Genomic DNA, 16,280 nt, shown 5'->3' on the forward strand with positions numbered 1-16,280 from the left:
TTTGGCGAAGGGCTGTCCCTAAAATTGACCAAGGCTTCTTGTGGTTAATATGTGTAACTTCTTAGGATGCACGACACGTCTTAAGGGTTGCATGATTTTTCAAAAGGTTTTCACAAAACTTAATGAGTATTGCACGTTCACATCCGATCTGGACACCACAGACGGGTTGCATGTTAGATATCATTCTATGTTGGAGGTTCCAAGTAGGATATACTTTAGGAAAACCTAACCTTCAAAATATACAGGGATAATTCATAAGTAATTGGAAGAACTACGTAGAATTGTTAAGGTGACGGCGGATTAGATTTTCAAAACTATTTTCTTTTGTTTTCCTTACCTTCCCATTTATTTAATTGTTTTTAATTAAATTCTTTTTTAATATTTTAGTTCATAAAATCAACCTTTTCTAAATTTTGTTTTCAAATATTTAATTAACATTTGGTATTTACATAAATTATTCATTCAATCCATGTGGAGAATGACCTTACTATAGCCGACTACACTACAATTACCTTGTATTCTTGCAAGTATTTTAAGTGTTTTATCTTTACTTTTGCAGGTGGTAAAAATCCTATCAATGAGCTCTGAACTCGATGTGTAATAAGGGATTTTAGCCCTGGGGGGTTGTTTAGGATTTGCAGGATAGTTTGAATTAATTAATAAAAGGACCTTTTCGATTCAAATTTGTTCATATCATAATTTCCTTACAATGGCTTTCATCATTAAGTTGATGGTGTTTCGTCATTTTAGGGTGACGTTACATTGTCACTAAGCGTCGGCCAACACATCACGGCCTTTAAGCTAGTTGGTTATTGGGTCATGATATCACATGAGTAAATGTAAGAGTGATATGAGTCCAAACAAAACAGGGGTTTTATTTGAACAAGAAAAAAAAAAAAAAAAAAAGGAGATAATGTTACCGTCATCGGTGCCGGAAAACATCCGATCAGTTCTTGTTGTTGGTGGATTAGAGGGAAGAGGGAGGAGGGAGCGGAGGGCGAGTTGCACACGAAAGCAGGTTGATCTCCAACATTAGATAGATTATTCAAACAAGAGTACAAACAGTCTTCTTGGTCAATAAATAACTCTTCATATACACGAATTGATATAAATTACAGAAGATGTGTACACTTCATACATTAAACACAATCAATGCAACAAGTCGCTGCGATTTACACAAACAAAACATGCACATACTTGGGAGGTGAAGACTCATTTCCTCCTATCAATTAGGACACTCACCAGAAAACTCAAGATTGAACATAAATGTCCGTATGCTGTCCATTTAGGTTGGCCGGAACGAACTTGTTTATCTCGTCCACTTTCCTAGTCTCATCAATGAAACTAGCAAACAGCATTGCCATTTTAGATGTTGATCTGATCCTCGCTTTTCATGGAACCGACATAAGCGATGCCTTCTTTGTAACTAGCCGTACTGTGATGATTTCCTTTCATTCGGTCTCCTCGGGATACTTTGGATGTGCTGCTGCAGCTCATCCTCCGGCCAAGCTTTGGTGATTTTGCACGAGTTGGTGGCAGCTGGCATACAGACAAGGCAAAAATTTAACAACTTGAGCTGTAATTTACATTTATATAAAATAATGTTTATGTATTTGTCACAGTTCGTACAATGTAATATTATTCTATCTGTGGTTTCAAATAGGGTAACAGAATCTCATGCAGGGTAGAACCAGATAAAGTCACTGTATAACCTTTGTAAGTTCAGTTTTTGGTGGAGGTCCGTCATGATAGAAGCTTGGCATCGGGTTTGCCTTAAACGCTAAACTCTTTCTCAGTTGCTTGATAGCTGCCTCCTCCTCTTCCTTGAAATTCCAAGATTATGAAGCAGACAAAGGTAAAGAAAAATCAAGTAAGAATGACCGAGCTGAACTAAAAAACATGAACAGACTAAAAAAGTTAAGAAACAATGGAACAACAGTGTGCGTGTGGGGGAGAGAGAGAGAGAGAGAGAGAGAGAGAGAGAGAACCTTGGTCCTTGCATCACGTTTAGTTTTTTGCACCTCCAGTGCTTGGTGCTTCTCCTCTAACCTTGAATAAAACTAGATATGGCAACAAGAATAAGGGTGCACAGTCATTGCTTAGGGACTACTCGTCGGAGTAATTAAATTTAACTCCACATAATAAAAAACTGTGAAGGCACTACCTCCTTCCTTTTCTTCGCACGCTCAGTGCATCTTAACGTTGGAGCAGATGCCACAGTTTCTCTGAACTTAAGAGTTCGTGCAGATGCTACTGTGCTATGCGTGCTCAAGGAATAGAACTCAAATTACGATTAGAAGTGAGTGGTAGGAAGAAGATGAAAAGACAAATGAATCAAGCTAGGACTTCAAAATGTAGAAAAGGATACATGGAAGCAACAGAACAGGAATCTTCCTCATCAGAATGGTTCTTCTTATCCGGTTGCAATGGCTTCCTTCGCACCAACGGTGATATTGGCTGCAAAGACATAGATGTCATAAAAAACTTTTGCGACTACAACAGAGACAACACATGCAATCAAGTCAAGGAAAGTCATGACAAAATGTTTTTGTCAACGTTCAAAAGAATAAAAAAATAACCAACGGATACATAGGGAATTTTAAAACAACCTATATCTAGGCTTTGGTTAGCAGGAGCTACCTGGTTATGCTTTGTGGTATTAAGATGTCGCAGATCACTTGTATTGGATAATTTATTAACACCGTTACCGCAATTAAGAGCAACACTGACTGGACGATTTCCACATGAAGCACGCTTTTCAGTAGCTAAGGTAAATGGCTGTGGAACAGTGTGTTTTGTTCCAGCATTTCCAGCAGCAGGTTTTGATGCATGTTTTACAGATGCAATTGACTTACTAGTAACCTTTGTTTTCCCGGAATCCAGTTGAACCTTCTCCACAGTCTGTTGATTATCTGAACCCGACCTTAATACAATCTGATCTTCACTACATTCTGGAATTCCGTCATGGTTTGAATCATGAGAAAGACCTGAATAGTTTGTGACACTTTCTGATTCCTTGTCCATGCAGATATCTGTAACTTCCATCCCCATTACACTTGCAATACAGAAAAAGCATCCCAATTGTAACAATATCATTATAGGTGTATCTAGAGTGCAAACATGTTTGCACCTTCTCATTACTTACAAAAATAAAATAAAATTTGGTCATGATTTGGTGCTTACAAACTCCGTAAAAGTGTAAAAACATTTTTAATTCATGAAAGTGCAGAACGATATTTTACTTCATGTTTTTACCATCCTTTTGGATATGCTGCTACTGGAACAAAATATATATTCTCTTTTTCTGACCAACAAGAGAGAGGGGAACAAAAGAAGATGCAAGAGTGATAGTATTAGCTAAGTTACAATGTAATGTTTTAAAGAAAAATAGAACAATTCCAGAACAACTATTGTGGGCAAACATAACAAAAACGTGATGTGATTTGACTTTTAAATACTCAAAATGCGTACAGATGAAACCACCCTTCTTCCATGAGGAAATATTTGTATGCTAATTTTTCCGCAGATAGATGAAAATTACTCAGGAGTATCAAAAGAAGATGACGACTAACAAACAATGAGCGAGTGAGAAAAGATGATAAAGCATATTGAACTCGAACTATTAAAAAACTCATCATTCCCTTCAGCAGTATGATGGGTTTGTTAAGTATGCAAATAGATGTTAATTATTTAACATAAAGTAGCAAGAGACAGAATCATTTGCTCTGCCAACAACCAGAGGTGTGAAGAAAGAGGGAGAAGAACCAAATGAAACAAAAAATTGATAGGTGTGCTCAATCCGTATTTTCTTTGATGAGTCGCCATAACACCCTGAGATATCGCCAAACAACAGACAAAGAAAATCGAAGAATGGGGAGGGTTTTACAAAGCAAAAGAGAATCACTCTGCACTAAATTTAAACTGCAGTAAGAGGCAATTTCGAAGGCACGAGCTTATGTATATGGTAGAAAAGCAAAACGTGAACCGATAAACACAGTCACTTCTTAACTTCACATTTAAATTTTGTGGAAACTGACAAATATTGAACCAATATGAATACCAAGTAGGAATTCAAAAGGATCTCAAACCTCAATTTGTTGGATTAAGTACAAACAAAACATATCTAATATTTAAGTACAAACAAAACATATCTAATATTCAAACAAACTCTTGTTAACATTACACTTTAAAGAAAAACACTCCAAATCCAATACTTTAGAAAGGAAAAAAAAAAAGCCCAATTGACTTTGGTAATAAGGGCCGATATTACAACTAAGAACCAATGATGACAAAGGGACGGATGAGAGATTTTCTTATCCGCTTGAGCTCTCAGAGTGTTTTTGTATAAAACTCATAGTTGTCAGGGTGTTTTTATAATTTACTAAAACAATTAAGATTATAATGCCTAATTAAGATTAGCTTGGCTGAGTAATCACACATATTTCTTTGACATACACAGAAAAAAAAAAAAGTATAAAGCAAACCCATTTCACCTCAAATGGGTTAAACTGTAATAACTAGTTAACCACATTGGAAAATTGGAATATTGAGTTCTTTCTTCTCTTTCCCCAGACACTCAAAACACACCAAAATGGGAAAAAAATCGTGTATTTTCCCAGCTGCATTTTCTCAGCAACCAAACAAAGATCTAAGTGAACCAAACAAGTTCAAAACACAGATTTCAAAATCTGGGTTTTCATACATAATTAGCAAAAATCAATCCAAATGCACGAAGAAACAAAACCAAAAACAGATCAAAATGAAACGACATTGAAAAAATCGATACTGCATTTCATGGACGCGCAACAAGCTATAGCATTTCGAGCAGATCGAGAGCATGGATGGATGAGAAGGTGGCAAGGGTGGTAATCAACTCACAGTTTTGGTCCAAAGTCTGAAGATGTAGGAGGATTTCGCTCTGTGCGTCTGTGAGCCTCTGTGCCTCTGTGCCTATCGAGGTGTTATGTTTTCAAAGCATACATTCTGTTGCTTTTATATGCGCGCGCGGTGTCCCGTCGGCATTGACGCCGTGTATTAACGCCTATTAAGTCTTTGTCTGAAATATTTTTTTATTTTTCACTTTTTTCACATACGGATAAGAATTTTGTTTTTTATTTTTTGGTTTTTTTTATTATTATTATTTTTATTTTTATACAAGCGAGAATAATAAGGGATATGAACTTGGGAGCTCGAGTGTAATTAGAATTGGAAACAAAGAAGAACGACAAATAGAAAGAGCCACGTTTCAATTTCAAACCCTTTCTCTTAGTATAAATTTTACGTGAAAAAATGGTTCTAAAGTTTTTTTTTTTCCTCGTACTTACTTTTTTTTTTGTTTTTTTTTTTTGGGGGGGGTCCTTCTCCAACTTTAGACCTTTTTCTTACTAATAACAGCATAAACATGCAAATTTAGGCTTAATCAAGTTGATTAGATAAATTTGAATCTTCCTTCTCATATTCATTTTTGGTAAAAATCGAACGTAAGACCTCTCACTTACAAGTAAAAAAGAATAACAGTAGATCATAGTACTAATTAAATGGCATAATGTGGTTAAAATTCATCTTTAATGATAATCAAACCGGTGTTAAACGTGAGAGTTAGAGGCCACGACAGAGGGATTTTCAAACAATGATATTAAGAAGATGTTCATATCTTAACCAAAAAGCAATGAAATCGCAGACTTTCCATACGTATGATTATTGCTTTAGGTCCCCATGGTCCTCTGATTATTCTTGCTTAACCCTTTTGAAAAAGCCATAACACCCTCTAATTAAATTCATACAGAAATCCCTCTCTTGCTCTAAATACCCGTTATGAACTCTTGAACTAGATTAACAGCTATGTCTACGTGTTCCAACTTGTTCCACTCTTTCAATATCCTACTTCTTCCAAGGTTGATGTAATGTGGTCGAATCTAACTTTCTTTTGTATTCAACTTAATTGAGATATTCCGGATTTTTTCACATGTGGTTTATCTGAATAAGGATTTTTTTTTTTTTTTTTTTTTTTCGCGTTCGTCCTTTACACGAATTAGTATATGTGTTAGAGTAAATTTGGGCCAGCTATGGTTTCTTTTGAATATCCACACTGTAAACTTGATTGTGCGTACAAGATTAACAAGTAATCGCTCTGCGTTAAATTGTTTTGTAAAACATTTCATAGCACCAAAGCACTCTTAATAGATTCCAAAGTTATATAACATCTGGTTCCTTTCAGATATTCATTAATCTTAAATCATAGGTGTCCTCTTCTTTGAACTTGCAAATTATTGTTGCAGATTCAATTACACATCTTTTAGTAATAGAATTTTACACGGTAATCTTTCTTGTATTACTTCTTTGAAATATATACATATACAATCCTTGTTCAATAAGGAAACAAATAATAAAGGGTATAGACAATATCCTACCTAATAAAGGATTCCTAGTATTTACCCTATTTACATTCCTTTTTCTCCCTAAACATTGACTCACGTTTTACACTCCCCCTCAAGTTGGTGCATAGATGTCATACATGCTCAACTTGACAAGTGAGTCATCAAACTTTCGACTACACACCGCATGAGTAAGAACATCTGCAAGTTGCTCCTCCGATTTCACAAACGGTATAGACACAATCTTCTTCTCGAGCTTCTCTTTAATGAAATGTCAATCAACCTCCACATGTTTTGTCCTTTCATGGCACCGAATTATCAGCTATATCTCTTGCTGACTTGTTATCACAATATAGTTTCATGGTCTCTTTTGGCTTGAACCTAACACCCCCAAAGAAGTTTTTGAAGCCAAAGAATTTCATAAATGCCGTGGGCCATGTGATCAGCTTATATTTATATATATTTTATATCAAATTCACTTGTTTTTTCTTAGTTAGTTCCTTATATTTTTGAGTTATTTACTTTTTTTTTGTGTTTTGTAGGATTTGTCAATTAAAGAAAAGAAAAATAGCACAAGTGGAATTTTAAGTAACAAATTCGTCAAAACTGCCTGTGCACGTCAGCTGACTTTGGAAGCAAGTTGCAGACAACTCAGAATGAATTAGAGAATGAGCCTTATATGCTTGGAAAGCTACGGATGTCTATTTTTTGGATCATTTCACGGATTGTTAATATCATTTTTTTAGAAGAAGTTATGGCCGTTTTAACACTGAAATGTTCCCAAGAGGCTGAGCAGTTTGTAACTGACAATAAAGCATTGAAAGCAATAAATCCAAAAAAACTAGCAGCCAAAACTGATGCAGCCAAGAACAAGCCAGCTGACACCTATGTAAATATCAGAGGAAATGGAATTAAAGATGAGGATTAAGAGGGAGTTATTGACATAAAGGTTACCCAAGGAGTTACAATTGTTTCACCATTTCCTCTCACTTATTGTCATCACTAAATGGCTATTAGTGGCTGAGTTAAGGAGAAGAAAATGATGCAGCAAGAATTGGTTTAAAAGCAGCGTTGAGGAAGGAAGGAAAAGGGGGGGGAGAGCCTTAGTCGATTTCTTTCGGTTCTATTTTCTCAAACTCATGTCTATCTTTTGTTTTAACTTAAGGATTGTGTAACTAAATTTTTAGTAGTTAGGGGCTGTTTGAAGCCCCGAATATGATTGCAAGTTTATTATGACATTTCGTTTGAATTACTTTTATGAATGGATGAAAATTGGTTCACTACTTGTCTCATTGACGAATTCTTTATCTGTTTTCTACGGATGCATACTTAGTAAGCATATCTAGGATTCTAATGCTATGATTATGTGTGTGCTTGCCCTTGTCGAATGAGGACCTACATATGTTCTAGAGTAGTACTCGTTAATTGCGATTAACATGTGAATCAATTTCTAGGATAAGTAAGACAACGCTAGTACTTACGATGCCTTGTGATGACTCAAACTCTTTTCGTTCTTAATGATTTCTACTTGTTAAATCTATGAACACACCATTCTAGATTGCATGTTAGGGACTAAGTTAAGTTGAAAACGTCATTCTCTTAACATACTACATAAGAAAGAGTAATAGGTTGAGTTCTAACATTGAGCCAACTTGAGCATCTTCATCCGAAAATGAAAGGAATTTGAATGAAACATAACATGTTTGCATGATTATTTGGTGGTGGATAGCAATTCCCCTAACTCGTTTTTCTTAATTTATGAACTACTTAAAAATCTGTTTTTGTCCTGTTTTTGTTCGATTTAATTTAAATAGCAAATCAACTCTAAAAATCCCAAATATTTGTTTGAGTGTAGCTCTGTGTGTCTAGTATCTGCATATAAAATTTCGTAGACTTTAGATAAGTGTAAGTTAGTCTAATAATTATTTTTCGGTGGCTGGTCAGTAGGGACAGCAGCCCAGTTTTTGTGACATTTTAAGTAGTTAGATAAAATAATCTTATGCGGGAAAGACCCTTATTTTCATATGCTACAATTGACAAATCTTAGTGTTAATAAGGAAAATCAATAGGACATTTGTGTGCTACTTTGTGGTGTGCCTTTAATCCTATCACCATGCCCCTATACTCAGCCTCAACTAAAGATCGTGATACCACCTTTTGTTTTTTCCTTCACCATGTAATCAAATTTTTACGAAAGTAAAATACCCAGAAGTAAATATTCTATCACTGACATTTCCTGCCCAATCAGTATCTGTGAACCCCTCAATCGTCAAATGCCCATGCTTCCCATACAGAACTCCTGTTCCTAGCGCAGACTTCAAATATACTAGGATATGCATAACAACAGCCATATGATCCACACTCGGTGAATGTATAAACTGACTTACCACACTTACAGCATAAACAATATCTGGACGTGTATGAGCCAAATAAATTAGTCTTCCTACAAGTCTCTGATATCTTCCTTTATCAACTGACTTCTGATTTGGATCCAAACACAGTTGATGCTTTTCAACAATAGGAGTGTCTACCGGCTTACACCTCAGCATACCAGTTTCTTTTAATAATTCTAGAACATACTTACGTTGAGACAGGAAAATACCTTTTGAAGAGCAAGCAACTTCAACCCCAGTAAAATACTTCAAGTCTCCTAGGTTTTTCATTCGAACTCGGCTGCCAAATTATTTTGTAACTTCAAAATCTCATCACGATCATCTCCAGTGATAATCATGTCATCTACATAGATGATTAGGGCTGTCACTTTACCTTGTCTTCGTTTAACAAACAATGTGTGATCAAAATGACTCTAACGATACCTATTCTTTTTCATAACTTGGGTAAACCTGTCAAACCACGCACGAAGTGATTGCTTAAGTCCATAGAGTGACTTACGCAACCGACATGCTTCGGTATTCCCATAATCACTATACCTAGGAGGAAAAACCATATATACTTCTTCCTCCAAATTTCCATGGAGAAAACCATTTTTCACGTCAAACTGTTTTAATGGTTAATCCATATTTGCAGCTAAAGAAATTAGAACACGTACCGTATTCATCTTGGCAACTGGAGAAAAAGTTTCTTGGTAATCTACACCATATGTTTGAGTGTATCCTTTAGCTACCAACCTTGCTTTGTACCTGTCTATCGATCCATCAGCTTTGTATTTAATTGTAAACACCCACTGGTATCCAACTGTCTTTTTTCCTTTGGGTAAACACGTCACCTCCCAGGTATTATTATTTTTTGCAACGCCAACATTTCCTCATCCATTGCTTTTGCCCACTTTGGATCCTTTAGAGCTTTCTCCACTCGAGTTGGTACTTGAACTGACTCCATATTGTTCACCAAGGTTTGGCGTTCCGATGCAAGACCACTACATGAGACATAGTTGGCTATTGGATACTTCATCTTCTCTTATGGAGAAAATCTATCAGGTGGCACACCTCGATTTTGTCTTGGTGGCAACCTATATACATTTACATTATCACTTGGATTAATTACATAATCATCTACGGTACTTACCTCAGGTATATTAAAAAAAGATGCATTGGGCGGCACTTTGGAGCCAGAAAGAGAGGAGGCACATTAACAGATTCTGCATGTGGCTGCTGCAACTGTGTACTGGGCTCGGCAGAGCTTTGTCTTGGCTGTTCAGAAGCCAATTCGGCAGTCTCCTGGGTATTAGGTTCCTCAGCAGGAACCTCCTGATGCTCAGCATGAACTTCAACATTAGTATTCTCAGCAGAAACCGATTCGATGGTAGGTTCAGTGCTAGTACTATTTGAAATGGTGTCTCCCCCTAGATCCAACCACCCAGATCACCAATAAGGTTCTCCCCCTAGTGATCTGAAGATAAATGCACAGATTGATTAAAAAAACTCTAATTCAAAAAATGTCACATCCATGGTTACATACATACCCCGAGTCTCAGGGTGATAACATTTATAGCATTTTTGGTGAGATGAGAAACCCATAAACACACACCGGAGGGCACACGGATCCAACTTTGTGCGATAAAGTTTCTGAATATGCACATAAGCCACACACCCAAATACTCGAGGAGTGAGAGTATGAGTCGACACCACTGGAGCATGTTGGAAGACTTGAAGAGGTGTTTGAAAATCTAGAACCCGAGATGGTATACGGTTAATCACATATACGGCATAAGTGAAAGCTTCAGGCCAAAAAACCTTAGGAATAGAGGCTCCAATCAGAATATAGCACGGGCTGTTTCTAGGATATGGTAGTTTTTTCATTCAACAACCCCATTTTGTTGCAGGGTATGAGGACAAGTCGTTTCATGGAGGATGCCTCGATCACGAAGAAACTCTGACAACTCAAAATTAATGTACTTACCACCATTGTCAGAACAAAGTACTTTACTCACAGACGAATATTGTGTCTGAATCATCTGAGAGAAAGAGCGAAAAACCATACCAACATCACTTTTATTTTTCAACACATATAGCCAAGTCATACGAGTACAATCATCAACAAACCTAACAAACCATTTAATGCCAGAAGGGGCAACAACTGGAGAAGACCCCCAAACATAAGAGTGCACAAGTTCAAATGACAAGGACCTTTTATTCAAACTAGGAGGAAACGAAGCACAATGGCTTTTAGCAAGAATACATACTTCACAATGTAAGTCTGATTCGTTTATTCTATTAAATAGACTAGGCAACATATGTTGTAAATAGCCAAAAGATGCATGCCCTAACCGACGATGCAATAACCATACTTCTTGCAAATTACTATCATGTGATGCTCGAATCGCATTAGCCCTGCTAGGAACGACGTCATCCACATAGTACAACCCCTCTTTCTTAGTGCCACGCCCAATTATCTCCTTGGTCTGAATATCCTAAAGTAGACAAAAGGACGGATACATTAGAACAACATAATCCAATTGTTCAGTAACTTGTGGTATTGATAATAAATGATGGGACAAAGATAGAACAAATAAGCAACGATGTAATGGGAGAGATGAAAAGAGTTGCACAGTGCCCGCGCCACACATAGGTACAAGAATCCTATTGGCAGTTGCTATGTTTTTCCTGTGAAACATTGTCATATATTGAAACATATTTTTATCATATGTTATATGATTGGTTGCACCAAAATCAAGAATCCAACTTGTATGTTGCTTACTTTCGGAGGCTAAGAAAACACGCCCTATAGTACCTGTATTGGAGGAAGAATCACCAGAAGTAGTACGAGTCAACAAAGTTTGACTACGATCACCTGAGCTAGCCCCCGCCTCCTGGGCTGTTGGTGTAGCTGCGGCAAGGGAAGCATAGCCTCCACTAAACCTGGCTTCTCCACGTTCCTTGGCACGTAATTTTTTCTTAAATTCTGGAAGCCAATCAGGTACCCCATGCTTGGTAAAACATGTATCTTCAGTATAGCAGGTTTGACCGCAGAAAGTACACTTCAAATCATCTTTGTTTTCTCGGGTAAAGGGACGAGAATTAAAAGATTGATTAGAAGAATTGTTGGGACGGGAAGTTGTTGGTGGCCGAGAGACCATGGCCATGGACAGCAGCCTCCTTTGGTTGTTACTCCCACCCATCATAGTGGCATGTCGTTGTGCTTCACGCCTAACAACAAAAAACACTTCCTAAACAGATGGTAATGTTTGAGTACAGAGAATATCACTACGTACTTTATCAAAGATGTCATCCAAACCCGCCAAAAAGGTATACACACGATCAATTTGAATTTCTTTTCAAAGTATCTTGAGATCGGCAGCACATTCCATCTTAATTGGTCTCCATTACTCTAGCTCTTGCCAAACGGACTTGAGGTCAGCGTAATACACACCAATAGGCTGGCCCTCTTGACGAAGCCTGAATGACTTAACCTTCAATTCATAAATTTGAGAGATATCCGAACCATCATAATAGGTCCGAGCCACCTCCTCCCAAACTTCTTTAATAGTATACAGGTGAATAAAAAATCCCATGATAGCAGGTTCCATAGAATTGATCAACCACCCTTTTGTTATTGCATTCCCTGTCTCCCACGTCTCATACTCAGCATTATCCTCAGCAGGTTCCTTGGTACTCCCTGTCATGAAGCCCTTCTTACCACATCCAGCAATATGCATCTCCAATACCTTGGACCAAAGAGGGTAATTTAATCCATTCAACTTCACAATGTTCGGTACAGCAGATGCATTGTTCTGAATGACTAGGGGACTCAATACCGTATTGTTGGTTGGTTTGCGGGAACTACATTCCAACTTTAAAGTAGAGTCGTCTCCTTGATTCGCCATCTTAACTTACAAACAGGAAAAAAACTTATGACACCTACGATGTTGACGATCACAACTTACGGCGGCAGCAACAAGATAGAAAACTGCTACAATTTCAATAGGCACGGCAGCAAAAAAAGGTGCTGCAATACTTCCAACAGTCACAGTCTAACTAGTTTCTGCCCAAGGTAACACAGAACCACGTCAGACAAGCATAGCACCGGAAGAACAAACAGGGTTTACAGTTTCTAGGATTACAGCAACAAGGCTCTGGTGCCAAATAGAATTTTACGGGGTAATCTTTCTTGTATTACTTCTTTGAAATATATACATATACAATCCTTGTTCAATAAGGAAGCAAATAATAAAGGGTATAGACAATATCGTACCTAATAAAGGATTCCTAGTATTTACCCTATTTACATTCCTTTTTGTCCCTAAACATTGACTCATGTTGTACATTAGTTAACTATAGTTTAGGTTAATGTATCCAATACCCAGATGGATCCACACACAAATAATAGTAAATAGATAGACCTATCTTTTAGGAAGTATACAAATCTTAATTGCACGTAACATGGCATCCAAATTAATCTATATTCTAGCATGGTCTCATCAATTTGAAATAATTAAATCACTTCTAAATAAACAAATATAATTAACTAAATTTCATGTGCAAATATTTTTGTTAAATATAATCTCCATTATATTCTCTCCTAAAAGATAAGGTAGAGGATAATTGTAAAGATATAGAGCCACCAGATAGTGACAAGTGTCAACAAATAAATGAATGAGTTTGTTAAGTCTGTTAGTAGTAGTTTACTTAGTGTGCAAGGAAAATCATTTACATATATACTTGTACTGTGAGCTGTAATCATTCATTCAATACAAGAAGATAATTCAGTTGTACTTCTTTCTCTAGATTACGTAGAAATTGCCATTGTTGTTCTTCACAATCTGTAGCTTAACATGGTATCAGAGCCAATCAACAGGGATTGGAGACTCTATAGCTTCTGTAATCTCTCTCTCTCTAGATTACATAGAAACTGTCGGAAGTATGCCCACAAAGCCACTCATTTGATGTAATAGCTTTTTGGAATACTTATTGTGTTAAACTTTTATATATTTAATAGAGGGCAAAGCTTATTGTTAATCACTATTTATAGTATCTTGTGTTTAAGCAATAAGGGAATCCAAGGAATGTATTTGATCTAAGAGACAAGTGATTTAAGTTAGTTAAATTAATGAGACCTTTCTCTTATGTTCATTCCTAAAACGTTCCTAGCCATAGGATTGCCAATTGGGCATTGACAATCCGCTAAGGTTAGTATGTGTTATGTCGACTCAAGCGTGAGTATGAACTAGTCTCAAGTCATTTGGTGTTGGACACTAAGGCAAACACATAGGTGCTCGAAAGAGTAATCGAGTACACTGAACAACGATCAAACGAGAGTTCGAACATACATGTCATGTGAGAACTCGATAGTTGCAATATGCAAAGTAGTCCTTTGACCTGAGGCATCATTGATGTCTAATGGTTAGGTCCTTGATCTTTATTTATGTCAACGGTTGTCCACGGCATTGTTGGGGTCAAGCTATCTAGTCATGTAGGCATATGAATGCACAACAAGGGATCTCTAACCTTCCATGGTGGAAGGAGAATACTCTAAGATATGATTCGAGAGTCTTTGGCCAAAGCATATGAATATGACTAAGGAAGCTTGTTCCAAATCTTATTCAATTGAATCATATAGAGAAGTATCACATTGGATAGTAGACATGAAACAAACTATCACTTAAACAATGTGATTAAGAGTATTGTATTAGAAAAGGACCGTATTGCATTGTAGTTGTAACTGGATAGGTTCTCCAACCACTTCAACTTAGCTTGGGTAACCATGACATGCTGCTAGGCGTCACCCATGGTTTGTGGAAGCCCTAAAGATTAGCAAACACTAATTTTAAGGGAGAATTGAAATGTGGTTTCAATTCACAATCGATCGTTAAGAGTAACATCGCCCACTACCTCGCTAATTGGAACCTAATGGATCGTACACCGAGTAAGGATATAAGTGAAGAAATTATATGAAATGGATAAGCAATTAAATGGTTTAATTGAAGAATGGTCAAGATTAATTAAATAATTAATTAATTATACGAAACGTTCGTATTGGGCGTTTAAGTTAGTTTTGGGCTTCGGGGCACAAAAACGTTTTGGTCCACAAGGCCCATTATGTTTAAGTTGTATGACAACTAAAACAAAATGGGCAATTAAGCCCAATAACAACATATGGCCGGCCATAAGGGTGAGGGATAGCAAACTTGTATTAATTACAAGTTTGCCACTCACATGAAATGAAGTATAAAATCAACATTATAGCTTTGTTTCACATAAGGGTTTTCTAATTGAATTTGGGTGAAACATATTCTCTCATTTTCTACATAGAGGTCGGCCACTTAGGGGAGGAACATCTAGCAATCTATTCTTCCCTAAGTCATCCATTTCATCTTCACACTACATCGTTGGTGTGGAGACTTAGAGACACCAAACCTTTGGTGTTTTGGAGAACAAATCCTTAAATCCTCAAAGAAGAAAAGGAGCACTAAAAGGGAGGAAATCACAAGGAAGATCCAAGGAGCAAGGAGGTGACTTGAAGGCCCTCCACTTGGGTGAATCCCTTGTGCAATCAAGGATGAGCTTCAAGGGTAAAGAATCTCTAAATTCTTATTCTCTTTAATATTGTTAAAGAGTCTTATGGTTCACCATATACTAGGCTTTGAAAGTCATGGGTTTTATGAATTGTTTTTGAATGCATGCCTACTTTAAAGTGTTATTAGTATGCATATGTATTCAAATGTTCTTACATGTTCTTAGCTAGGACAAAATTTTTCCTTCAAGTGGTATCAGAGCCTAGGCCTAGTTTATGGTGGATCCTTTTGGGTTTTGTGATTTTTCATATTTTGTGATTTAAGTGTTGTAAATGTTACAAGCTTTGTTCTTGCTTTGAATATAAATTTTGCTTGAAAATTTAGCATCTCAAATGTTGTAGATGTATTTCATTAAAGCATGAATAATGGAACTAAAAGTTGGTGCCAAGTGTTTTGGGATTTTCGGCCAAATCCAAAGGGTGATTTTTTGGGTTCTTGTTAGTCTTGTTAAAATGGTTTTAAAGTGCTTTTTGGAACCCCTAAGTACCCTAGGATATTAACCCTCTTTTGAGTTGTGAAAATTTGAGTTTTTGGTGAAAGAAAACATCCATGGAGCTATTATGAGTTTTCATGTATGTTCTTCATATTTCTTGAAGTTCTTACCAAGAACAAAAAGTTTTGAAGTTTTGATTCAAAAGTTTTATGTTTTTCATAAAGTTTTGTTTTTCAAATGGTGGGTGATAGTTATTGGTGAGATGTGACTAAAAGAATTTTAAAGTTTTATAAAAAAACATTTTCTTACAAACCATCAAAGTCACCTTTGTCTCACCTACCAAAAACCACTTACAAAACTTTAGATTTTTTCAATTTTTCAACACTATGGCCGGCCACCTTTGGTAAAAGGTGTTGGAGGGACTTTTGTGCAATTATATAAAGTTTTGATACTTTTGTGTATTTGCATTTTGACCCCAAAAGTTTTTGTTTTAACAAAGTGA

General features: G+C 36.6%; 1 protein-coding gene across 1 annotated transcript; it reads right to left on the minus strand.

The window, feature by feature from the left end:
• Positions 1 to 1,019: 1,019 nt before the first annotated feature.
• On the minus strand, positions 1,020 to 4,991 carry LOC103967244 (protein WVD2-like 3). Its single transcript, XM_009380519.3, has 7 exons — positions 4,879 to 4,991; positions 2,641 to 3,055; positions 2,369 to 2,457; positions 2,165 to 2,258; positions 1,989 to 2,060; positions 1,713 to 1,823; positions 1,020 to 1,539 (listed from the first exon to the last, which is right to left on the minus strand). The coding sequence occupies exons 2-7, from the start codon at positions 3,049 to 3,051 to the stop codon at positions 1,366 to 1,368; spliced, it is 951 nt and encodes a 316-aa protein (XP_009378794.2). The 5' UTR covers positions 3,052 to 3,055; positions 4,879 to 4,991; the 3' UTR covers positions 1,020 to 1,365.
• Positions 4,992 to 16,280: the final 11,289 nt, after the last annotated feature.

The sequence above is a fragment of a genome, unplaced genomic scaffold (genome assembly GCF_019419815.1).
Source record: "Pyrus x bretschneideri cultivar Hongxiangsu unplaced genomic scaffold, Pyrus_bretschneideri_v1 Contig73, whole genome shotgun sequence".
Classification (NCBI taxonomy): Eukaryota; Viridiplantae; Streptophyta; class Magnoliopsida; order Rosales; family Rosaceae; genus Pyrus; species Pyrus x bretschneideri.